The sequence below is a fragment of the Eulemur rufifrons genome, chromosome 6 (genome assembly GCF_041146395.1).
Source record: "Eulemur rufifrons isolate Redbay chromosome 6, OSU_ERuf_1, whole genome shotgun sequence".
NCBI classification, from domain to species: Eukaryota; Metazoa; Chordata; class Mammalia; order Primates; family Lemuridae; genus Eulemur; species Eulemur rufifrons.
In genome coordinates, this window is record NC_090988.1 from 56,326,931 (window position 1) to 56,352,283 (window position 25,353).

The following is a 25,353-nucleotide window of genomic DNA, read 5'->3' on the forward strand; positions in this document are numbered from 1 at the left end:
GCATAGAATAAAATCAAACAAAATATTATATAGTAAGAGGTATAGGAATTGAATTACAATTATAAATAAACATAAAATAAAACATACTCCAATGTTAAGTTTATATGTTTGAGTGTTAAGAACAACCAGGTACAGTGGTTCATGTCTATAATCCCAGAACTTTTGGAGGCCAGGAGTTTGAGAGTGTTAACAACAATACCATGCTATATTTTTAATTACTGCCCAGACTGTGGAAAATGATTTTCACAAATAAAACTTCCATGACTAAATTGTAGGAGAACTACAGCAGGAAAAGAAAAAGACATGACTGAGAAAATATATTAATATTAAGATCCTCCTACCTTTCTGTCATTTCTAGCCAATCATAAAGTGTTGGTTTAATGTTATTCCAAACTATCCCTTTATAAAATATTTTATAAATGTCACCTTGATTCTCCAGCTTGTCTTTTGATGAAAAACTTAAATATTTTATCCCTCATCTGCTTAGTTTTTACAACATAGACAATGGGGTTCATCACAGGAGGAATAAGGAAGTGCATGTTGGCCAAGGTCATGTAGACATGTGAGGGAAGTCGTGGGCCAAAGCGGTGCAGCATGGACAGGCAGATCATGGGTGTGAAGAAGACGACCACAGCAGAGACGTGGGAGACGCAGGTGTTGAGGGCCTTGAGACGGCCACCATGGGAAGCAATTCTCAGCACAGTTTTCAATATCAGCACATAAGAAAAGAGAATGAGCAAAAAGTCAAGTCCCATGGTAGAGAGCACCACAAACAATCCCAAACTGCTATTGATTCTAGAGTTGGAGCAAGAGAGCTTTATAATGTCAGGGTGCAGGCAGTAGAAATGAGAAAGCACATTGGAGCGACAGAAGCACAGCCTCCTCAAAAGGATGGGAAGAGGCACCTGCACAGTCAAGGTTCGTGAAACAATGGCCAAACCTATCCTGGTGATCACACTGTTTGTGAGGATGGAAGAGTAGTGCAGTGGACGAGAAATGGCCACATAGCGGTCAAAGGCCATTGCCAGTATGATGGCTGACTCAAAATCCTGGAAGGTGTGAATAAAGAACATTTGGGTGAAGCAAGCAGAAAAGGTCAGCTCTCGAGCATCCAGCCAGAAGATCCTCAGCATTGTGGAGAAGGTGGAGAGGGACAGGCCCAGATCAGAGGCAGCTAGCATGGCCAGGAAGAGGTACATAGGCACATGGAGGGTCTGCTCCCGCCAGATAACTGTCATGATGGTCACATTACCCACCAAGGTAATGAGGAACATGGCACAGGAGGGTATGGAGATCCAGATGTGCACAGCCTCCAGCCCAGGAATGCCTGTCACCAGGAAGGTGGAGAAGAAGGCGGTGGTGCTATTGACAGGAAGCATGACACCAGGATGGCATGCTTTTCCTGGAATTAAATGCATTATCTGAGGAATAGTCGTTGATATTTGGCATAGAATTTTAAATTCTGAGTGTCTGTACTGCAATTTAAATTACAACTAGTCTTACTTACATTCCCTTCAACTGATACTGACTGTGCCCATAAAATATGATCTACCATTTCCAACTATATACTCTTTGGTAATCTAAAACTATGAGCAAGGTCCCTTCAATATCATTTTTCCACAGGTAACATGGCCCCAGTTTAAAAAAAATCTGCATTTTGTTAAATTGGTTACAATTGTTCTGTTCAGTTTCTAAAAAGCAAATCTAGCAATGCATTTGTATTCAAATGAAGTTCTAAGATTCATGCTTCTCACTGAGCTTATAATGCTATTTTATTGCAGATGATTTCTTAAATCTTGTTCAACCCTGAAACACATATTTTTTTTATATATATATATATATATATATATACACATATAAAAACTTATACATAAGTTGTTACAGCATATGAGCACATGTTTTTAAAATAAAAAAAAACAAATATAATGAGATGTAGAAATGTTGATCACACAATTAATACACAATTTTATAAAATCCCAGAATAATTTTTGTGTCCCATATGAGCTACTACAGAATTAGAAATTTGTGAATTTAATCACTAAGACCTTTGGTGGTATTGTACACATTTGTTTTGTGTATAAAATAGTTCATTTATAATCAATACAAAATAAAGATCACCTGATTTATTGCATAAATTATACATTGGCCATTTTACCTTAACATTCATTGAATTATTTATGCAATCAATTTTGATAACTTCTTTCTGAACTGGATTATAGTGATACAGCAACCATCAAAACATAAACTGCTCTGCTTGCATTATAAGGGATGGAGGACAGTATGATAATTAAAAGCTTAAGTGAAATTCATAATATATCAATGATAAGAGGATTTTCATGATCAATGTTACCATGGCTCTTTTTCTCAAAAATACCTGCTATAGAGATAAGGAGGGTTTTTGTTTGTTTGTTTGTTTTTATTTTTACTTTTGTTTTGAACTCCAATATAAGATCTTGGCTGAGATGGTTATTCAAATGTTCCCAGTACCTAACCCTTTATCCAAGGAATGGTTTTGCAAAATCATATATTCCCTTCTCATAAAATGACATTTTCTTTGTCCCAGCAATGTAGACAAGACACATAGGTATCTTGTCTACTGGTCACTGTTTTTTAAAATTGTCCTATTCAGTTTATCAAAATATCAATCTGGAATATAACTTTTATTTCTTTATACTTAACTAAAAATTATACATTTTGCATGACAAAAACAGAAAACTGGAATCAAGCCCAGAATCATAATTAATATAATTATTAAGCTTAATAATTAAGCTATGTTTTTATTTAATCTTCACTTTTTAATTTGAATAATTTTGAATAAGCTATATAGCCAAGGGCCTCCATCATTCAAGAAATTCTCCATCATTCAAGAAAAAAGCAAATGTTAACAATTCTAGACGTGGCACCCTGTGTATCATAGCATGGGCACTTTCCATTCAGGGCTCTTGACATTCTCTGAATCCACTCTGCACAATCTCTGAGCATTGTTAGTGTTTAGGGATGACGCTGGTCAATGTTAACATAGAATTGGATACCCCCTTCTTCTCTATCCTTAAGATTCTTAAAGAAATTTCTTTGCATTTGGGTCAGAATTATTCCCCAAAACAAAACAATTTGTGTTTATCTTTGGAAGAGAAAATGTAAATATCCTCAGAGGATATTCAATAAACAAATATCTGTGGTTTCTTGTACTACATACAAGGGTTTAACTATACAGATATTAGTCCCAAGTAATTTTGATCTTGTTTCTATATTCAGACTCAGCTAAATCCTGATTTTCTTCTCACCTGACATCTCAAGGAAGTTTGGTTGCTAGAGTTCTGCAGGAACAGCTTTCTCTTACAACCTTAAAACCTAAAGCACTTGAGACCCAGTTTGAGTTTTTTTATCATTCGTTAATAGTTACCTAAGAGGATAGGAATCTTCTGGGAATCCCTCCTCTTTAGCTTTATTTGAAGTTGTTATTAACTCTGAATTGCTTGATAGGAGTGCTCTGGGTATAATCCAGATTAACCTACAGAGCTGCATATAGTAGATACCCAGTGAGTATAGATTTTAACTCAACTCATATGTCATGTTGAAATGGCTTATCTACAATTTGAGAGCATTTATGTAATTTTTTTCTGGGATGTCTGTCAAGAACACTTAAATTTGCATGCAACATAGGATCAATGCACTACCTGTCTAGAATCTTTTGAGATTCAAAATTGAAATACGATTGGGTGTATATGTTATTATCTGGGGATTCTGAAGCAATAAAGGTATCACTCTTTCCTAGCATCATCCATCTCCTTCACACTATAAACACAGACTTAGGTTAGAGGATCAATGGAGTCATAGTGCATAATAAAAACACCAAGCCATGAAAGTTTAGGATTTCCAGACTCAAGGACAAGGCCTGAGACATAGAGACATTCTTGTAGTGATAAAAATCCGATAGGGGTACCTAGTGACAAGAACAGCAGACACTCCTCAGAGAATTGGAAGAATTCTCTTATGTGTCATATATGATTTCTCATTTTCCCCTCAACAATCCAGAAAATTACTATAATCTTTATATTATCATTAAGGAAATTGAGGTTCAAAAGATAAATTAACTTGAAGAAAGTCACTCAGTTAAGTGTATAGGCAATCTGAGTTTCAAACAAGAGTTAACATGGACCCAGAATACATGAGACCTATCAAACAAATACTTTTAACCCATCTCTTCACTTGTAATACACAAAGCCACTGTTTGTAATAGACAATAAGAAGCTAAATTGCATATTTTCAGAATTTTGAACAAATTGCTATTATTATTGAAATGAGGTAAATAGTAGGAAGAAAAGTACATATTTTTTTTCTCAAAATATATTTTTCATTCACTTTTGACTACTGGGTTATAACCAGGATCTAGAAGTTATCAGAATTTTGGCCTTCAACTAATGATACATTAACATGAAAATTTATTTCATTCTTGTGATTTTCCTTACTTGGTGACTCTGGCCAAAGTTTAGAGATATAAACAACAGAAAAATTATTTCTCCCTTTCTGAATCCCTCCCTTCCTTCCTTCCTTCCTTCCTTTCTTTTTTTTTTTTTTCTTTCTCTTTCTTTCGTTCTAAGATAGAAGAACATCAAAATAATTGGATGTCCCAAATGGCTACCAACAGATATTTTGAATATAAGGCTTCATACTTTTATATCTTACATACCATTGCCTCATGAACATTTGTAAACTTGATGAAAATTGTTTCTGAAAGTTAACTGAATTATTAATTTTTCATTTATTTAGCAAATACTCAGAAATATTTTATGCAAAATAGCATATCCAGATGCTACTGTGGCTAACATGGAAACACTAATTTCTGTCCTCATGCAGGTTACATTTAACTGGGAATGCAAACTTTACAAATCATCTTATCTCTGACTGAACAGCCTGCAGTGCCAGCCTCCTCATTCCCTCTAACTACCAGCTGCAGGTTATATGTTTTTAAACTGATATACATCTGTGAAAAATGATGTTGGTAATTTAATAGGGATTGTTGTTGATTCTTCCAATCCAGAGCATGGTATGGTTTTCCACCTGTTTACGTGCTCTGCATTTTCCTTCCTCAGTGTTTCATGGTTCTCACTGTAGAGGTCTTTTACCTCCTTAGTTAAATATATTCCTAGGTACTTTATTTTCTTTGTTGCTTCTGTGAAGGATATTGAGTCCTTAATTTGGTTCTCAGTTTGTTATTGGCATATATGAATGCCTCTGATTTGTGTGTCTTGATTTTGTATCTTGAAACTTTACTGAATTCATTTATCAATTCCAGGAGTCTCTTGGTTGAATCCTTGCGGTTTTCTAGATATAATATCATATCATCAGCAAAGAGTGAGAGTTTGATCTCTTCTGTCCTTATTTGGACACCCTTGATTCTGCTCTCTTGCCTGATTGCTCTTTCAAGGACTTCCAGTACTATGTTGAATAGCAATGGGGACAGTGGGCAACCTTGTCTGGTTCCAGTTCTAAGTGGGAATGCTTTCAATTTTTCCCCATTCAGTATGATGTTGGCTGTGAGTTTGTCATATATGGCTTTGTATGGAACCAGAGAAGACCCTGTTTAGCAAAAGCAATTTTAGGCAATAAGAATAAAATGGGAGGTATTAATTTACCAGACTTCAAACTATACTACAAGTCTGTGGTTATTAAAACAGCTTGATATTGGCACAAGAACAGGGACACAGACTAGTGGAACAGAACTGAGAATCCAAATATAAAACCATCCTCATGTAGCCATCTAATCTTTGACAAAGCAGACAAAAACATACTCTGGGGAAAAGAATCCTTATTCAATAAATGGTGCTGGGAAAACTGGATAGCCACATTCAGAAGACTGAAACAGGACCCACAGCTTTCACCTCTCACAAAAATCAAATCATAGTGGATAACAAACTTAAACCTTAGGTGGGAAACGATTAGAATGCTAGAAGAAAATATGGGAAAAACTTTTATAGACATTGGCCTAGGCAAAGAATTTATGAGGAAGACCCCAAAGGCAATCACAACAACAGCAAAATAAATAAATGGGACCTGATTAAGTTAAAAAGCTCCTGCACAGCCAAAGAAACAGTCACGAGAATAAACAGATAACCTACAGAATGGGAAAAAATTTTCGCATGCTACACATCCGATAAAGGACTGATAACTAAAATCTATTTAGAACTCGGGAGAATCAGCAAGAAAAAAAACAAACAACCTTATCAAAAAGTGGGCAAAGGACATGAATAGAAATTTTTGAAAAGAAGACAGAAGAATGGCCAACAAACATATGAAAAAATGCTCAACATCTCTAATCATCAGGAAAATGCAAATCAAAACCACAATGAGGTATCACTTAACTCCAGTGAGAATGGCTTTTATCAAAAAGTCCCCAAACAATAAATTTTGGCATGGATGCGGAGAGACAGGAACACTCATACACTGCTGGTGGGACTGCAAACTAGCGCAATCCCTGTGGAAAGCACTATGGAGATACCTTAAACAGATAGAAGTAGACCTACCATTTGATCCAGCAATCCCATTATTGGGCATCTACCCAAAAGAACAAAAGACGTTCTATAAAAAAGACGTCTGCACCTGAATGTTTATAGCAGCATAATTCACAATCACAAAGATGTGGAAACAACCCAAATGCCCATCAATACATGAGTGGATTAGTAAAATGTGGCATATGTATACCATGGAGTATTACTCAGCTATAAGAAATAACGGTGATATAGAATCTCTTATGTTCAACTGGATAGAGTTGGAACCCGTTCTACTAAGTGAAGTATCCCAAGAATAAAAAAATAAGCACCACATGTACTCACCAGCAAATTGGTTTCCCTGATCATCACCAAAGTACACATTTGGGAATAACACCAACTGGGTGTCAGGCAGATGTGGGGGGGGAGGGGATGGGTGTATATCTACATAATGAGTGCAATGCGCACTATCTGGGGAATGGACATGCTTGAAGCTCTGACTCGGGGGAGTGGGGGGGGGCATGGGCAATATACATAACCTAAACTTTTGTACCCCCATAATATGCTGAAATAAAAAAAATAAAACAAAAAAACCCCAAAGTAATTATAAGACATTCAGAAAAGGAAAACACACACACACACACACACACACACACTTGAAAGAAACAAAGCAAGCCATCATAAACAGAAGTAGACATATCATAGATGATGCAATTATCAAACAGGGTGTATAAATAAATATCTATGAATAATACATTAAGGGCTCTAATGGAAATGGTAAACATAAAAAACATACTAATAGTTATTAAAAGCAGAAAGAGACTCTATAAAAGAATCAAAAGAAAATGCTAGAAATAAAAAACAACTGTAATAGAAATGGAAAATGTCTGTGATGAGCTCTACAGTAGACTCAAAAAAGCATGAGAAAGAATAAGTGAACTTGAAGGTAGCTCTATAAAAACTTCCAGTATAAACTGAAATGGAGAGAGAGAGAGAGAAAAAAAAAAAAGAGAGTGAACAGAACACCCAAGAACAATATGGGACAATATGACCAAGTATAATGTATACATTATTTGAATACCAGAAGAAGAAAATGAGAACAGAGTAGAAGAAATATATGAAGAACATTGTCCTAGAATTTTCCAAATATAATGACTGAAACCAAACCCCAGGTCCAGGAAGCTAATACAACATCAGTAAGAAACAATACCAAAATAATCACACAATCATATCTTATATAACAGAAAAAAATTACAGATAAACTTTGAAAGAAGACATTGCTGTGAAGGCAGCACTTACAAAAGTATTGAAATTATAGCAAAATTCTCTCCAGAAACAATCCAAGCAAAAGAAGAGTAGAGTGAAATATTTAAAGTATTGAAAGAACCAAAGTATTCAAGCATTAAAGGGCATCCATATAAAAAAATAAGTTAAATAGTCTCTGTTTGCTGATGACTTGATCTTACATATAGAAAACCCTAAAGCCTCTACCAAAACACTGCTAGACCTAATAAAAAAAGCTGAATAGATTTGTAGGTTACAAAATCAACATACAAAATTCAGAAACATTTCTATATACTAACAATGAGCTATCCAAAACAAAAGTTTAAAAGTTCTACTTACAACAGTATCAAAAAAAAAATACTTAGAAGAAAATTTAAACAAAGAAGTGAAAGATCTATAATCTGACACCTATAAAAAACTAATGAAAGAAATCGAAGAGACAAGTAAATGGAAATATATCCCATATTTATGTACGGGAAGAATTATTAATATAGTTAAAATATTCACATGACTCAGAGTAATCTAGATATTTAATGCAATTTTTATCAAATTTCCAATGTCACTTTTCACAGGAATAGACAAAACAATCTTAAAATCCGTATAGAACCACTCTTACACTGCTGGTGGGACTGCAAATTGGTGCAACCTCTATGGAAAAGAATCTGGAGATACCTCAAAGAGCTAAAAATAGAAATATCGTTCGATCCAGAAATAGCACTATTAGGCATCTACCCCAAAGAGCAAAAGACATTCTATAATACAGACATCTGCACCCAAATGTTTATGCAGCACAATTCACTATTGCAAGGATATGGAAACAACTCAAATGCCTGTCAATTCATGAGTGGATTATTAAAATTTGGTATATGTATACAATGGAATATTACTTAATTATAAGAAACAATGGTGACTTATCACCTCTTATATTTTCCTGGATTGAGCTGGAACCCATTATCCGCAGTGAGTTATCACAAGATTGGAGGAATAGCCTCCACGTGTACTCGCCGTCAAATTGGCACTAACTGATCAACACTATGGTGCTTACACGGTAGTAAAATTCTCCAGGGATTAGGGGGTTGGGTGCAATAAACTCACAACTAATGGACACAGACACGGTGAGCATTGTAGAGGGGAAGGGCATGCCTCTAAACCTCGCTTGGGTGAGGCAAAGACATAAAATGTAACCGGAAGATATTCGCAGTTCTGTGTCTATTGCAGCATTCTTCACAATGGCTAAAATGTGGAATCAGCTTAAGTGTTTATCAAGGGACAAATGGATAAAGAAGATGTGGTATATGTACACAATGGAATATTATTTATCCGTGAAAAAGAAGGAAATGTTGTCATTTGCAGAAACATAGATGGAACTGGAGGACATTATTTTAAGTGAAATAAACCAGAAAGACAAATACGGCATTTTCACGCTCATATATGGGACCTAAAACAAATTGATCTCATGGAGATAGTGAATAGGATGGTGGCTACTAGAGGTTGGTAAGGGTGGTAGGAAGGGGTAATGAAGAGGTGTTGGTTAATGGATAATACTGTTAAATAGAAAGAAAGAGTTCTAGTGTTCAATAGTGCAATAGGGCAACTATAGTTAACAATAATTTATTATATTTCAAAATAGCTAGAAGTTTTCAAATGTTCCCAACATAAAGCAATGATAAATGTTTCAGGCGAATCATGTCCCAATCACCCTGATTTGATCATTATATGTTATATGCTTGTATCAAAATATAACGTACTCCATGAATATGTACAATTATTATGTATCAATAAAAAATTTTTAAAAAATCTGTATAGAACAGAAAAGACTACAAATAGTGAAAGCAAATTGAGGGAAAAAAGCTGAGCCTCAACTTGATAACAAGAAAACAAATTACCAATTAAAAAAATGGGAAAAGGATCTGAAAAGACATTTCCCAAAAAAAGAGATATAAATGGCCCACAGATATATTAATATGGAAAAATACTCAACATCTCTAATCATCAGGAACATACATGTTTAAACCACAACAAGATATCATGTCATACCTATTAGAATAGCTATTAATGAAAAGACAAATAAAAACAAGTGCTGTCCAAGATGTGGGAAAAACAGAAAACCTTGTACACTGTCAGTGGGAATGTAAATAGGCCATTAAATATGAAATGTCCAATTTCTAATCAAAAGTTTAGTTTATTATATACCAACAAGGAGCAGTACAATTAATCAAAGTATATACCTAAACTATTGACACAGTTTTTCCATCTTAACGTTAGCTTTTTTATGCCAGCAGGAAAGAAGCCTAGAGAGCCAGCAGCAATGAAATCACAAAAGGTGTTTCCCACAGCTTGTTGAGAATTGAATGTTTCTCATTGCAAGAAGTGTACCAAAGCCTAGAAGAAGTGGTAGTCAGTTGGGGCAAGGTCTTGTGAGTATGGTGCATGACACAGGGTTTCCAAGTCCAGCTTCTGTAGCTTGAGCATTGTTGTTTGTGCCACATATGGTGGAGCATTGTCTTGCAAGAGGATTGGCCTGTCTCTATTGACAAACCTCAGTTGCTTAATTGCAAATGTCCTCATCATTTCCTACAAGATGTTGCAGTAGACATCTGCCATAATAGATTGACCAGGTTTCATGAAGCTGTAGTGGATAATAGTATATTGAACATGGTAAGTGCTTAATTAAACCTTGTTTAGTGAAAAGCTAGGCAGAGTAGAATGTGGATCATTTCTTCCCATAATGAGACATCATATGGAAGTCACATGAAGACAGATGGCATCCCTTTCTTACATTCTTCTCCTCACTATGAAACTCACTATGTGTTCATAGCTCATTAAACAGCAAGCATGACTGAAGTCTCTATTTCTTTTTCTCTCTCCACCAGGAATTTATTGATCCTGGTTATGTCTGATGCCAGCCTCACCTGACTGGAAGAGGCGTAGCATCCTCAGTCGGATCTGCTTGGTTTTGATGGTGTAAACAACTGGGTTGAGTACTGGAGGTGTAAGAAAGTGCAGGTAGGAGAGCAGCACACGGCTGCACAACGAAGCCTGTTTCCCAAATCTGTGGATCATGGACAGGCCAATCATAGGTGTGTAGAAGAGCAGGACAGCACAGATGTGGGAGACACAGGTGTTGAGGGCTTTGAGGCGCTCAGCCCTGGAAGCAATGGACAGCACTGTTTGGAGGATCAGCCCATAGGAGAGAATAATGAGCACTGAGTCCACACCCAGTGTGGAGAGGACCACAAAGAGACCATAGGCACTGTTGACATGGGTGTTACCACAGGCCAGCTTCATGACGTCCGGGTGCAGGCAGTAGGAGTGGGAGAGCTGGTGGTTCTGGCAGTAAGGCAGCTTCTTCAGCATGATGGGGGCTGGAATATGGAGACCGACACTGCGCACCACGACGGCCAGGCCCAAGCTGGCTATCCGGGGGCTGGTGAGGATGGTGCCATAGCGGAGGGGGTTGCTGATGGCTTCAAAACGGTCAAAAGCCATGGTCAGTAGCACAGAGGATTCCATGATGGAGAAAGTGTGGATGAAGAAGAGCTGGGCCAGGCACACATCCACGGCCACCCCCCTGGAACCCAGCATGTAGAGGGGGAGCATGGTGGGGAGCGTGGAGGCAGACAGGCCCAGGTCAGTCACTGCCAGCATCGACAGGAAGTAATACATGGGCTGGTGCAGGGAGGGCTCTGTCCTCACCACCCACAGGATCAGGCTGTTGCCTGCCAGAGAAGCCACATACATGGCACACAGGGGGATGGAGAGCCAGGTGTGCACAGCCTCGAGGCCCGGGAGGCCTGTCAGGAAGAAGGAGGTGCTGGTGTGGTTGGAGTCTGACATGATGACCTGAGGGGCAGAGCACAGGCAGAAGTGCAGTCACAGGCCCTACAGTCAGATGAACGGCTGGGTCAGAACATTTGCATACCATGATCTAACAATGACTCCCCAAAATGTTCCACTGGCAACCCTGGCATTATAATTTGTCAAAGAATTTTTCTTAGTTTATAAATAGGGGAGATTTTGTAATTATTAGAAGAAATATTTTATGCATACTAAGCCTGGTTCTGGAGCCACGCAACAAAATGAACCCCTAAATTAGAGTTTGAAACATGGCTCCAAAAGGAGACTGTGGCAGTGTTAGTTCCAACTCTTCCATATATTTATTAGGAAGGGAACTCCTGTTTCCAATATAGTTATTGTTTCAAATCTGGGACCAGAATCCAGTTGTCCTCCCTTCCTGTCAACTTCCTCACACTGCCTTTTAATGGGTACTTCCTCAATTTGTGGAATATGAGAATTTTGCAGAAACATCTCTTTTCATGATCAAAATAATGCAAAACAAAACTACTTCCTTTAAAGTGTCAGCCCACTTGTGTGAGCTCACAAATACAAACTGACCTCACATACAATTTAAAATGCCAAGCTATGTAGGTTTTTAATCTAAATATGGTTTGCATTAAAGTGGATTTGAGCATGTAGGCCATTAGTTAAACAGAATAATTCTTACTCATTCTTACTTAGATTATTGAACAGCTACCTTAACGCTTATCTTCTACTGTTCAACATAATACCACTAAGAATATAGATACTAGAAAATAGCATTACTTGCCAAGGAATCGGGGTTTAGATCCACTTATAACTTGCAGAGATGTACAATAATCTCGGAATAGAGCTCTTTTCCCTTGCGCTTTCTGTCTTGAATTTTGATCACTGTTTCACCTCCTACTATCTCAGTTACCTCCCTGTATTTAATCCATTATGAGTTTCGTATTTTGAGAACAAAATGAAAGTTTCTCTCTTTCCTTCCTAATCATAAATGAAGGAAAGAGATTTCTGGAGTTTTCCAGGAATGCAAAACACTACAGAACAACAACCAACAAGGACAACTTCATTTTAAGGGATCTTATTCAACCATATGATCAGTGTTTTTTTAATGACATTAATTTTCTCTTTATCACATCTCCTTTCATTTGTCTTAGGATGGACAATCCAGTATTCTATTCCCTTTGAAAAGTAGGTTCACACAATGAATTGTCATTTTTTTTTCTTCTTCAGATAGAAATGTATGCAATTTATTAGAGTTGTATTTCACTTAAAGTATTTTACTAAGTATTTTCACTTGTAACACTTTAAAGCATCTCAACTCTCAGAAGTTGGCCAATCAGTTTTTCTGACTAAGATACTTAATCATTAAGAAGTCAATTATATAACTTTGCCAAAGCCACTTAGATCACAAAAGGAGGCCCCAGGACTGGAGATAATTCTAGCTGACTTCATGCTCTGTACTCTGAATACGAGGCCTGTAGCTGAAGGCAAACGCCAGCTGTTAACAGACAGACTCCGGATACTCACAAAACGTACCCTTAAATCAAAGAAAATTAAAAATTCCCATGAATTATTTTTTTTCTTCATTTTTTTTATGATGGCCACTTCTGGTTTTTCTCTTGTAATCTACCTCTCTACCTCCAAATTAGATGTCTGTATTTTTATTCAATAGTTAAACTGCCCAAACTATGGTTCTAGATGCAGGAATTAGAGCTATGAAAAATAGTGGTAATAAGGTTTCAATGACAAAGGAAGCATCAGAGTCAATATTATGTCAAATATATGAAGACAATAGAACAATGTGGAAAGAGATGGAGGTGCTAGATTGAGAGTTTAGGGACTAGCTCTTTGCGGAGGGGACCTCCGGGGTGAGAGCAAAATAGCAAGAAGGAGAAAGACAGCCAGAGATCTGTGTGTGCAGTGTTAGGGAATGCATAGAGATGCATCAGGAAACATCAAATAAATTATTAGTGCACAAGTTAACTAGGAGATGGCCATCTGCTCTGGCTGGAATTGTGATAGAAGTAAGAGAGGTAAGAGAACACAGAGAACCAGAGCCAACTCAGTCACGTAAGAAAACTTTCCTTCACCTGGCATGGTGCGGGCAATTCGCTTCTGTGCTGAACACATATCCAGTGGCTCTGAAAGTATAGACTCTGGACTAGTGGCATCAACATGTAATGAAAATTATTAGGTACCATCCAAACCCTTCTTAATCAGGATTTCTTGGGTTGGAGCTTAGCATTTTGTGTTTCAACAATCCCTCAAGGTAATTCTGATGCACCTCGAAGTCTGAGAACCACTTCTATACGTTGTTAGATAGAGTATTTCTCCATAAACAGCCTACTGCAATGCTGTTCAAGGCCCTCTGAAACAAGGCAGTTGGAGAGGAGAAAGGTTATGAATTAAGAGGAAAGGGACACCCTTAGAAAGAAACTTCATTCCTCGGAGCTAGGCTTTAAGACGGTTTCAGCAAGCATGCTCAGGCACATCCATTCTTGGGATCCCCTAAATGATATCACCACAGATCATTAAACAACAAAAAGTATATGACAATTATGATAAACAAGGAAGCTATGTTTTTCCTGATAATTTATTGTGAAAAGTATCGAATTGTTAATAAGGTGATCTGCATGGCAGCTGAACTCATGTGCTGTTTCACCCAATCTACATAGAGATTTATAAATTTCTAATCAGTTGCTGACAGAGTAAATGTGAAATAAGGTGAAGAAATGTTTGAGAAAATTGACTGGAAAGAATTGTACATTCAAAGAAAGTCTTTGAACACTCTCTTTCTATAACTTCTCTATCTTACATTCATTCTGCACCATTTCTTTAAAATCAGAGAAAAGCACACAGTTTTTAGAAAATAAACTGAAAGTTTTCTCATTTCAACCATAGATCTCAGATGCAGAAACACAAGCACAGTGAACATCCTTAGTGTAAGCAGAGTCAGAATTCCTGACTTTATTTTACTTAGTGCTTTTATTTTTTTTTTTTAAAAAAAAAGACATATAAAAAGATGGCGAGATGCTCATATACGTGGAGCATATTATTTTTGTATGTATCCAACTCAGATGATTGCTTAGAAAAAGAAGACTTTCGTGAATGTGTGTGTGTGTGCTGTTTTTCTTGTTGTTTTAACTTGTGAAATATACTTGTTGAGTAAAAGAATTTAGTAATAAGAAGCAGAAGGATATATTTAAAAAGTTAGGGCATTTGTTTCTGGTCCTGGCTTTAGTTTGAAGCTCTGACTTGGGGCGGGGAGGGCTGGGAGGGCAAGAGCAATGTACGTAACCTAAACTTTTGTACCCCCACAACACGCTGAAAAAAGAATAATAAATAAATAAAAAGCTTGGATAAAATTTGGATCTAACTTGAACTTAAGTATTAGCTATTCTACCAAAAAAAGTTAAGAATCCACTATGAGCTTCTTACTTAGGGGAACTACTTTTTGTTTTTGTTTTTGGCTGATCAGCAGATTTTCAATCAGCTGTAAATCTGTGACATCAGGGAGCAAACTTGGATGTCGTGATGGATTTTCCAACACTAATGTCTGTTTTCTTCTACAACCACAGTAGAATTCAGAACAACAGCATTAAGAGCCAATATTTGCTGTGATAGTAATAAGAATATTAATATAAGAGTATAAGTTTCTTGTTCACAAATAGTTCCCTTTTCATACTACATGCATACTCATATATACCATAGTTATTTCAGTTTTTCCACAATCTAAAAAGGGGAATTAGTGAAATGTACTAATTCTCACAGCATGTAAACCTTATAGGTTTATTTAATGATAAAATAATAAAGTGGATGGTGGTTCTTTTTTAAAGTGCTCAGAAAGAAAATAATAATCGTTAATATCTGTCCTTTATTTTTCCCTAAATGTATTTACTGTGCAAAATTACCATGATAAATATACTCACCATACAAAATGAAAGGAACTTTTTCAAAGATGATTCTTCAAAGATTTAGAAAGAATTGCATCTTGAATCACTGAGATTACTGATCTAGATCATCTTTTGCCTTCCATCGTGGGAAAAGAAAAAGAAATAAAACTGTCTTCACAAATCAGCAACTCCCCATGCCATTCTATTCCTCAAACTTTTCCTTATTTTAGCTTATTTCCCTTGAGGGGCATAGAATCAGTCTTCCTAGAGATTCAGGTATACAAATATCAGGATGTATTTAAGACAAGGGAGTATATTGCTGGTGAGTTACTAGTCCATCTTCTAATCACACATTTAATTAGCTATAGTATGACAGCACATTTGAAGAATTTTTCAGAAAATTCATCTGATAGTTCCACATGGTACCTGAAGATAAAGAGATCCTTTTCTTCCTGTAAATATTCAATGTACTGTCTTTTTCAGGGTCTTAACTCAAAATATATTAAGGCTACTTTTATTGATCTCTAATAATAACCCTGGCAGATTACTTTACTTTCTATTCCAAACCCCTTGTTATTTATACTCCCACAAGGAGACAAGAGCTGAGAACATTTCTCCTGCTTTTCAGGGGTCCAATGTCAGGAAATCCACAATGAACCATAATTTTATAGCAAATCAGCCAATGCAAGGACATCATTCCCTGGTGACTACAACAGGCACCACGGGCTTTGGGGCAACTGACTTTAACCACGTCACTGCTAAACAAGTTTTACCTTGGGCTAAAGAGGCTCCATTGTGATTGGGAATCTTTTGGCCCTGTACAAGTCTGGTTTTTCATGTACTGATTCCCGTGAGAGTGTGTTTAAAAATAATTGGCCTGCTGTTAATACAAAGTCCAACAACATAAAATCCTGAATTGAAGGTGATCTCTACCATTTATAATTCTATAAGTTGAATAAACTCTTTTTTCATGGAAAATATAGTAGTACAATTCCATCTTTGGGAGATAATGGATGTATGGTTAACAATGGCCCTGGAGTTAAACTGTGTGGGTTTGAATCTCAACTCTTTCACTTAATAGCCCTTGAGTATTTGGGTGTGCTATTTAGCCTCCAAATCATTCAATTTCCTCATCTGTGAAATTGGAATAGTGAAAGAAACTAATGCATAGAATTGTGATGATTAAATGAGATACTTCATTAAAAATCTTAGAACAATTTTGTCAATACTTAAATAGTTAGCTATTATTTTAATATTATTATCATTTTATACCACAATATTGTGAATATGTAAAATACATATGCAAATAACTTATTATAATTTCTTAAAAGCATACATTAAACATTTAATAAATCATTTTTATTGTTATTACTTTTATACAAGTGCAGCAAAGAAACTTTTTATTGTTGCAACATAAATAATAAAAGTTCAACAAAATGAAGCAATTTCTAATTTTCAGGATATATCTCTCTAGTTAAATAGAAATCACAAAATTAGCCATAGTATTTAACACACAGTCAGACAATTCATACCCTCCAAAATAATGTTTTGTAAAATTATCTGTTTCACAATATAAGTACAAAACAAAACAGAAAAGTCAGTTTTGGTTATGGGCATACTCATTTGTCATCTCCCTGACTATGAATGCAAGAACATAGGCCCAAAAATCTTTCCACCTCAATGTTATATGTCATAAATAAGTAATGGATATTGAATGTATCCTAACACATAAACAACCATAACACTGGCCAAGATATATATATGAAGCACATCAGACATTGGAAAACAAACAGTACAGAATTGTAACGCTTTGTGATAAAGAAAACAATAGGTCAACTCCATGTTCATCCAGGCTTTCTGTCTGACAGCCCTTTATAAACTCAGACAGTTGAATGCAAATTGGAAGCAGCTCTTTCCTTACTGGAGGGAGAGAGCAGAGCTCTGATTTCAGATAGACTGACATAGATCAAAACTTGGGGAAACTACTAAATAAGAAGGGTTGCAGAAGAACGAAGTCTCCTAGAAATCTGCTTAGGTGTCTACTTGAGTTTTTCCCCAAATACTAAACTGACAATTCACAGGGAAAGACTAAAAAACTTTGCGAAAGAACAACACTGAGGGAAGGGAGTAGGCTATGAATTGAATAGAGGTTCTGGATCTCATATAATACGGAGATGCATTGGAGTTTGAACAAGGTAGAGTGGAGAGATCTCCTTGAATACCTTGGACATTGATTTGAAACCTCCTTGGTGGTAAAGAGGCCTCACCACATGAGTAGTACTATGTGGTGGAAGGCTAAAATTAAAATTCAATATTATGTAACACCTTGACATCTGAAACTGATCTAAGTAACTTTGGAAAATGGTGTTTGAGCACTGTAAGTTTCAAGATGAAAAGAACTGTACATTGTACTTGAGTTGGTAAATTTGTTTCCAACAGGAGTATGGATTAACAGTTTTGAAACAGAGATGAACTGATGAGAAAATAAATTATAAAAAATGTGATACAGATTTCTGACTGCCAGGGAAAAAATTACAAATAAAATAATGAGTAATATTTTTAAAGTGATACAAGAAAAAAACAAAAATGTTCAATTCATAATTCTAATTTAGTAAAATTTTTCTTCATAATTGAAGAAGAAATAAAGACATTTCAGATGAGCAAAACTGCACTAAAAATAAATGTTGAACAAAGTTTCTATGATTGAAAAGAGAGGATACCAGGTATAAATTTGGGCCTATATTAAGGAACACAGATTATTATATACAGCAAATGTAATAATAAATATAATTTTCTCATTTAATAATTTATTTACATGCAAATCATGGCATATCCATAAAATGAAATATTATTCAATAATAAAAAGAAATAATATAAAAACCACATGGAAGGATCTCAACATGGTCCTGCTGAGTGAAAAAACAATACCAAAAGCAAAAAAGGGTATATACTTTACAAATACATTTATTTTAAGTTCTAGAAAGTTGAAAACTAGTCTGTATGAACAAAATAATCTCATGAGACAGGTTGGATGGGAAAAGGTGTCTGTGAAGGAGAACAAAAGGTCAACAGGAAAGTTATGGGGGTGATGGATAAGTTTATTATCTTAATTGTGATAATGATTCCATGTAGGTATGTATATGTAAAATTTATCAAACTGTATACTGTAAATATGTACAATTTATTATATTTCAATTATACCTTAATAGTTGTGAAAATTAAGATAAAACCTTAGTAAATAGACACACATAAAACATTCTAAAAACATAAAAGAGGATTATCTGATGTAACTTAGTATGGTAGGAGGATAACAAAATGTATCTTCAATGCACTGAGACTAGATTTATATTTGTGTTTAGGAGAAGTGGGGGAGGTAGAGTGTTGTCAAGGAAGAACGCTGCGCATTGCGGGCAGTATAGGATGAAGTAATGGTCACATGCCAGTAACTGCAAAGTGTTCATGGAACACTTCAACTATTTTGTGTTTCTGGAATGTAAAAATGAAGGCAAGATCTGTTGAGAGATAAGGTTAGTTAAGGATGGTTGCATTTGCCATGCTTAAAAATTTCATCTGTTTAAAACTTATCACTTCAAAATCTCATCTAACAAATGAACCCACCCTCCTATTTTTTCTAACCATAAAATTTGCTGTCTGCTACCAGGGTAACTGTGACATACTGAAGAATTATATGTTTACAAGCCTATTTCCCTTAATGATTTAAACTTTTCACACTGAGAAAACAATATTTTATTTTGTTTTCTTTATTCTTGGAATAGGAGGTGGCATACTGTAGGTGAATAAATATGTTTTCAACATGTGACTATTTAGGAGGGAAACAAAATATTTCCTTTCTTCTTTCCATCATGATATTATAAATAACTTTACAATACAGTTTGACCTAATGTATTTGCACTTAAATGAAAGACTTACTAGACCTATTATTTTTATATTATAAATAGAGGAATTTCATAAGAGAAGTTAGATGAAAATTTAGTCTAGAAAGCAAGAAACCTTGACAAATTAAGGAAATCAATTTCTCTATCTCTGGTTCATCAGAGTCAGCAAATTCTCATAAAGTAGCCTTTCGGAATGTGTACTTGGCTTATTTTTTGCTCATTTAAAGGATTAAGGAAATTGAATTATACATGGAGTCTTTGTTAAAAAATTATAGAATCTTAGTAGCTGATGAGGGCACAGAATTAATTTTTTTTTTTTTTTTTGAGACAGAGTCTCACTCTGTTGCCCAGGCTAGAGTGCCGTGGCATCAACCTAGCTCACAGCAACCTCAAACTCCTGGGCTCAAGCAATCCTTCTGCCTCAGCCTCCCGAGTAGCTGGGTCTACAGGCATGCACCACCATGCCTGGCTAATTTTTTCTATGTATTTTTAGTTGTCCGGCTAATTTCATTTTTTTTTTTTTTAGTAGAGACAGGGTCTCGCTCTTGCTCAGGCTGGTATTGAACTCCTGAGCTCAAATGATCCTCCCACCTCAGCTTCCCAGAGTGCTAGGATTACAGGCCTGAGCCACTGCACCCGGCAGAATTCCTAATGCATGTATTATGAGGTGAGGAGCAGTGAATTAACTTCATTCAGAGAGCTAGAGAGTCTTGGAGGTTCTGTCCACCTTTCATATGTAATGTAGCTTAAAGAAATACCAAATTGCACAATATTTATGTTGTGAGACACTATATTGAAGTAATTAAGAATTTTATTTTTAAAATCCATTTATAATTTTGAAGTATTTATGTTTAGTTTATATTTTCCAGTATAATCTGCATTTATATTATGCAAATCACAAGAAAAACACATTTTGATTATACACATTTGCTAAATTTTTTGAAAGTACAACTAAGTGATGCCTTCTTGAGCCTAACTTTGTAGGATTCTAGGTTCTTTATTGGTACAGATTTTAGATGTTGTTGAATTCTACTCTAACAATATGCTTGCTTCTACATGTAAATAATATTCTCTTAAGAGGCTATAAGTTCCCCTTATAATATAACCTGAGTCTTTTAAGGTTGAGGTTGACTTTTACAGAATGAGAAATGTGTTTTTTCCTATTTAACAGGGATGGTTCTGATGGCTGGGGAAAAATACCACATTGTACTTCAGTCAGTGTTTTTGAATAATTGATTGACTGATAGATCAGATGGAACCTATATCCTGCCCCCTCTCTGAGATGTGTTCAATCAGCAGGTCTGTCTTTAAGATTGTGGTAACTCCACCAATATTTTATTCCTGTGACTCAGAGCTTTTTGGGGTGGAGCATCTTTAGAATGTGTACCCGAATCTCTTTGGTTTTGACAGTGTAGACAATTGGGTTGAGCATTGGAGGCACAAGAAAGTGCAGGTAGGAGAGAAGCATATATACCTGAGCTGGCAGCTTCTTTTTACCAAAACGATGGATCATGGATAGGCTAACTAGTGGGGTATAGAAGAGTAGTACTGCACATATATGGGAAATGCAGGTGTTGAAAGCTTTGAGCCGCTGAGTATTGGACACAATGCTCAATACTGTCTTCAAGATCAGCACATAGGAGAGGAGAATTAGCACAGCATCCATCCCCAGGGTGGAGAGCATGACGAAGAGCCCAAAGCTACTATTCACAAGAGTGCTGGAACTGGCCAGCCTCAGAACATCAGGATGAATGCAGTAAGAGTGAGACAGAGCATTCACAGGCTGGAATTGCAGCCTTCCAAGGAGCACAGGCAGGGGCAAATGGAGGACAGCACTGTGGGTCACAATGGCCAGCCCAATGGCCCCAATGCGCCTGGTTGTGAGAATGGTGGCATAGTGTAGGGGCTCTCGGATAGCCACACAGCGGTCAAAAGCCATGGCCAACAGAACAGCTGATTCAATGACTGAGAAAGTGTGGATGAAGAAGAGTTGCATAAAGCAGGCTGCAGCTCCTGTCTTCCTCTGGCCCAGGAGAAAGACAGCTACCATTGAAGGCAGTGTAGAAGCGGAGAGGCCCAGGTCAGCCACTGAAAGCATGGAGAGGAAGAGGTACATGGGTGTGTGGAGACTGGATACAGATTTGACAATGTACAATATGGTGACATTGCCCATCACAGAAAGAACATAGATGGAACAGATAGGAATAGCTGTCCAGCAATGAGCAGTCTCCAGTCCTGGGAGATCCATCAATATGAAGAAGAAACTGCCAGCACTATTGTTGTTAGGAGTTGCCATAACTCTGGGGAGTAATTACCCTAGAAAAACTGTAAAGCAAACAAAAAGTTATTTTTTCACAGCATTTTTTATCATCTCATCCCATATAACACCCATCGCTCTGGTCTGCAGAGTAACATTGCCCTTCCTCTTCACACAGTACTGTATCCCATTATTCCTTCAGAGGTTTTCACTATGAAACATTTCTGACCCTCTTAGTGGTTTGCCCTAGTTTTCAATAGTATATTTGGGCCATTCCAATAAAGACAATTTCTTCCTCATCTTTAAGACATTTCAAAATATGAAAACTACAAAGGACAACCTTACGCTGAGAACATACTTATGTGCATGAGCTAGATTATTTTTAGTCCCAAAATATAAGCAGGTTTCTAAAACACCCAGACAGGGAGAATAATTTTTAATGGTTGCTTGGGAATTATTAGGGTATAAAGTATGGGTAATAAAAACCGATTCTGAACTCCTGCTATTACCAGATATATTTTTTGTTTTGAACGGGCCCCAGGATATCACAAGTAAAAACTGTGACAGGAAGACATTAGGAGAGTTTTGGGCTTGATGTACATGTTTACATGACTTAAACTTGTTTCAAGTCTTTGCTGCAAGGTACTGTCTAAAAATGTTAGGATAGCTGTATAGATATATGAGAGGAAGAAAGTAAAGACTAGAAAATATTTATATTTGGAAACAAAATATATTGTCAATGGCATCCCACATTTGCTGAGCTCCTGGCTATGTACTCGATGTCATTAACACAATCACAGACAATATATAGCTTCTGCCTTTGAACATCTAATATCCCCCTGGTAAGACATATAGCATCTACATAAACTAGTTCAAGAGAACTTTTACTATTGGACAGATAAAAGATCCCAACTGTGAATCTACATCCTGCTCTGCACAAGTCACCTTTCTAAAGAATGATCCTGTGTGCCATCAGGGACCCTTACTAAGGAAAGGAATAAAGTATGAAATTTAAGTAGACAGAATTCAAAGGAAATTTTGGTCATATACCTAAATTTCACTTTAAATGGTTATTTCCCTTCTCAATATATTGGAAACATTTTCTTCTAAAGTGGCAACCTCAACATTTTCCTTGGAAGTCCATTATCTAGCACCTATGACAAATAGAACGATCTTCATCATATTCTAATCCTTTTCCACCAAGCAATTCTAATGCTGCCCCATAAAGTCATAAAGAACGTATATGATCCTCATTCCACGTGTTAACTGTTAGTGTAAGGAAAACGCAAAGTAGAAATTATGTGAAGGTTAAGCAAAGGTGTCAAATTTAAATGAATATGAACAGTAAACAAATATTGGCAATAATTATAGGAAAAGTGACAGAAGAAGACTCATAGCCACTCATAAAGAAGACAAGTAGAGGCAGGTCTATCAGATTTGATAAAAGAGCACGAAGAGAAAGAATATCTGAGTTTTTGTCGTGAGTTGTTAAAAGTTGGTATGTATACAGCCAAATTCTGATAGAGCAAAGTTATCAGAATAACAGGAATTTACCTGTGTTATTTGTGGGAATCAGTTATGAAGAGAGAGAGGTATTCCTAGGAAACTGAGCCATGGGCCTGAGTGTTTAACAATTCGGTAGATACAATCAAGCAGAGATCAGAAGCATGTATTTGCCTATTTCTCCCAGTGCTTTCCACTTCTGTGTGTGAAGAGATGAGGGAATTATTCCTACCACATGAACCTTTGACAAGATGTTTCAGTCACAAAGTGAGCAGTGAAATTACTATGTTCTTTATTTGAGCTTTGCCAAAAAGCTCACAAATAAAATGTTGATTTTTAAGGCCATTTGTCCAACTGCTAAATGACACTGTAACAGCCCTAAAAAAAAAAAAAAATGAACTTACATGTCTCAGAAAACAATTCATTCAATTGTGATATTTAAATAATTTCAGAAATCTACTTTTTCTCAAAGCCATTTGTGTGTGTTAGAGAAGCATTGTAAGCTCAATTGAGTATCTAGATTTTAGCTGTGTTAAATCATTCCAGCCTGCATTCTTGTCTGATTAAACGAGCCACACGAATATTTCCTTTAATATCATAGTCTTAAAAGGATTTTTTATGTTCAGTGTCTAGCCATTAATGTTTAGTAACAAGCAATAATACAACTTTGACATAGATCTTCAAATGGCGAAGAGATACACATTATGCCCAAATTTGCTCATACAGAAATGCCAAAATGACAAGAGTTAGCAAGGAATAGAAGACAGGAAACCTCTTTAGACAAAGGCCAGATGCATGCTTCTTCATTCCTAACTATCTCATCTTAAGCTCTGAGTGGATGGTATTTTGTTGAACAATGCCTGGTATTTGAAAAAGTTTATGTAACTCTTACGAATTCTAGGGTTGTTTATTTCAAAAAAATGGTCAGCGAAATGCCTGTATTCCCAGCTACTCAGGAGGCTGAGGTGGGAAGATTGCTTGAGCCCAGGAGTTTGAGATCATCCTGGGAAACATAGCAGGACCCCATCTTCAAAAAAAAAAAAAAAAAAGTAATGCCCAACTTTCTGAGACAAATTACCATATTGTCCATATCCTAGGTGGCTCTTTAGCTACACACTTGCTAATGATACTAAAACTACAAAAATGGAATCCTGGAGTTTCTTGTGTTGCCTTGAGAAACACTACATAAACTAAGTTCTCTGAAGAACTTTCTTCAGAGATTAAATGTAGATCTATTATTTTTAAATGAACTTACAGCCTAAGATAAATACTATTAGTCCCTTAAACTATTCCTTGCAAGGAAAAATCTCCATATACATCTTTATCTTGGAAATCTCATTGGTAGCTATTTGCTGTTGTCTCTTATTACAATGTTGTATGAAAATTAGAAAATATATTTCTAGTTTTCTTTTCTTCATTTTCTCCTCCCTCTCTCCTTTCCTTCTTTCCTTACATCCTTCCTTTCCTTACTTTCTTACATCAGTTATCTAATATGTACTATACATAAAAGCTGTTTGACTTGCAGTTGATCTTAAACTCCAAAGACAAGTACTAAATGATTGTTGGTTGAGGAAAGAGTGGTCATGGATTGTTTCTGAAAATTATAGAATATGTCACAGAAGAGGATTACAGGTGCTGCCAACCTCCAACAAGTGTCCTTTCTACCTCAGAAATCTTTATACAGACTTTGAAACCATATTTTGGATAACTAATGACTTCCCTTGACTCCCATTCCAGGTACATATATGACATGATTTGGCCTAACCTAGCCTAAGGTGTTTCCATCATTCACTCACCAAACTCAGGACAGAGACACAGCTCTGTGGATGGTGGTGCAGCTTGGGCCCTCGTAAGGCTCCCTGCCTTGAACATAATGCCAAGCAAGCAGGTTTATAAATCCCTGGTTCATGATCTCCTTGGAAGCCCACACCTAATCCCTGCGGCATAGGCTATTAGAGCAGCATTAAATGTGCATGTGCCAGCCAGGGCTGGCTCTTGCTAATTCATCGTGGATCTTTGCCAGGTCTCCAGAATAAATACCTGATACAATCTCAGAACACACAACCAGTTTTGCTTCAGGTTTCCTTTCTTCTGTTCCCAGACTCAGACTGTTGTCATTACTCAGAGACAGAAGTTACCCCACAAACCCTAGCTGTGCTGGCCCAAGAAACATCTTAATATCACCATTCAGAACTCCAAGACATAGAATC

At 36.4% G+C, this 25,353-nt stretch overlaps 3 protein-coding genes across 3 annotated transcripts; all 3 read right to left on the reverse strand.

Annotated features, from left to right (window-relative positions):
* Positions 1–422: 422 nt before the first annotated feature.
* Positions 423–1,379, reverse strand: LOC138384848 (olfactory receptor 51G2-like). Its single transcript, XM_069470512.1, has one exon. The coding sequence runs from the start codon at positions 1,377–1,379 to the stop codon at positions 423–425; it is 957 nt and encodes a 318-aa protein (XP_069326613.1).
* A 9,270-nt stretch (positions 1,380–10,649) lies between these two features.
* On the reverse strand, positions 10,650–11,609 carry LOC138384849 (olfactory receptor 51G2-like). The gene has a single exon (XM_069470513.1). The coding sequence runs from the start codon at positions 11,607–11,609 to the stop codon at positions 10,650–10,652; it is 960 nt and encodes a 319-aa protein (XP_069326614.1).
* Positions 11,610–20,731: 9,122 nt separating this feature from the next.
* LOC138384850 (olfactory receptor 51G2-like) lies at positions 20,732–21,679 on the reverse strand. The gene has a single exon (XM_069470514.1). It carries the CDS (start codon positions 21,677–21,679, stop codon positions 20,732–20,734), a length of 948 nt encoding a protein of 315 aa, XP_069326615.1.
* Positions 21,680–25,353: the final 3,674 nt, after the last annotated feature.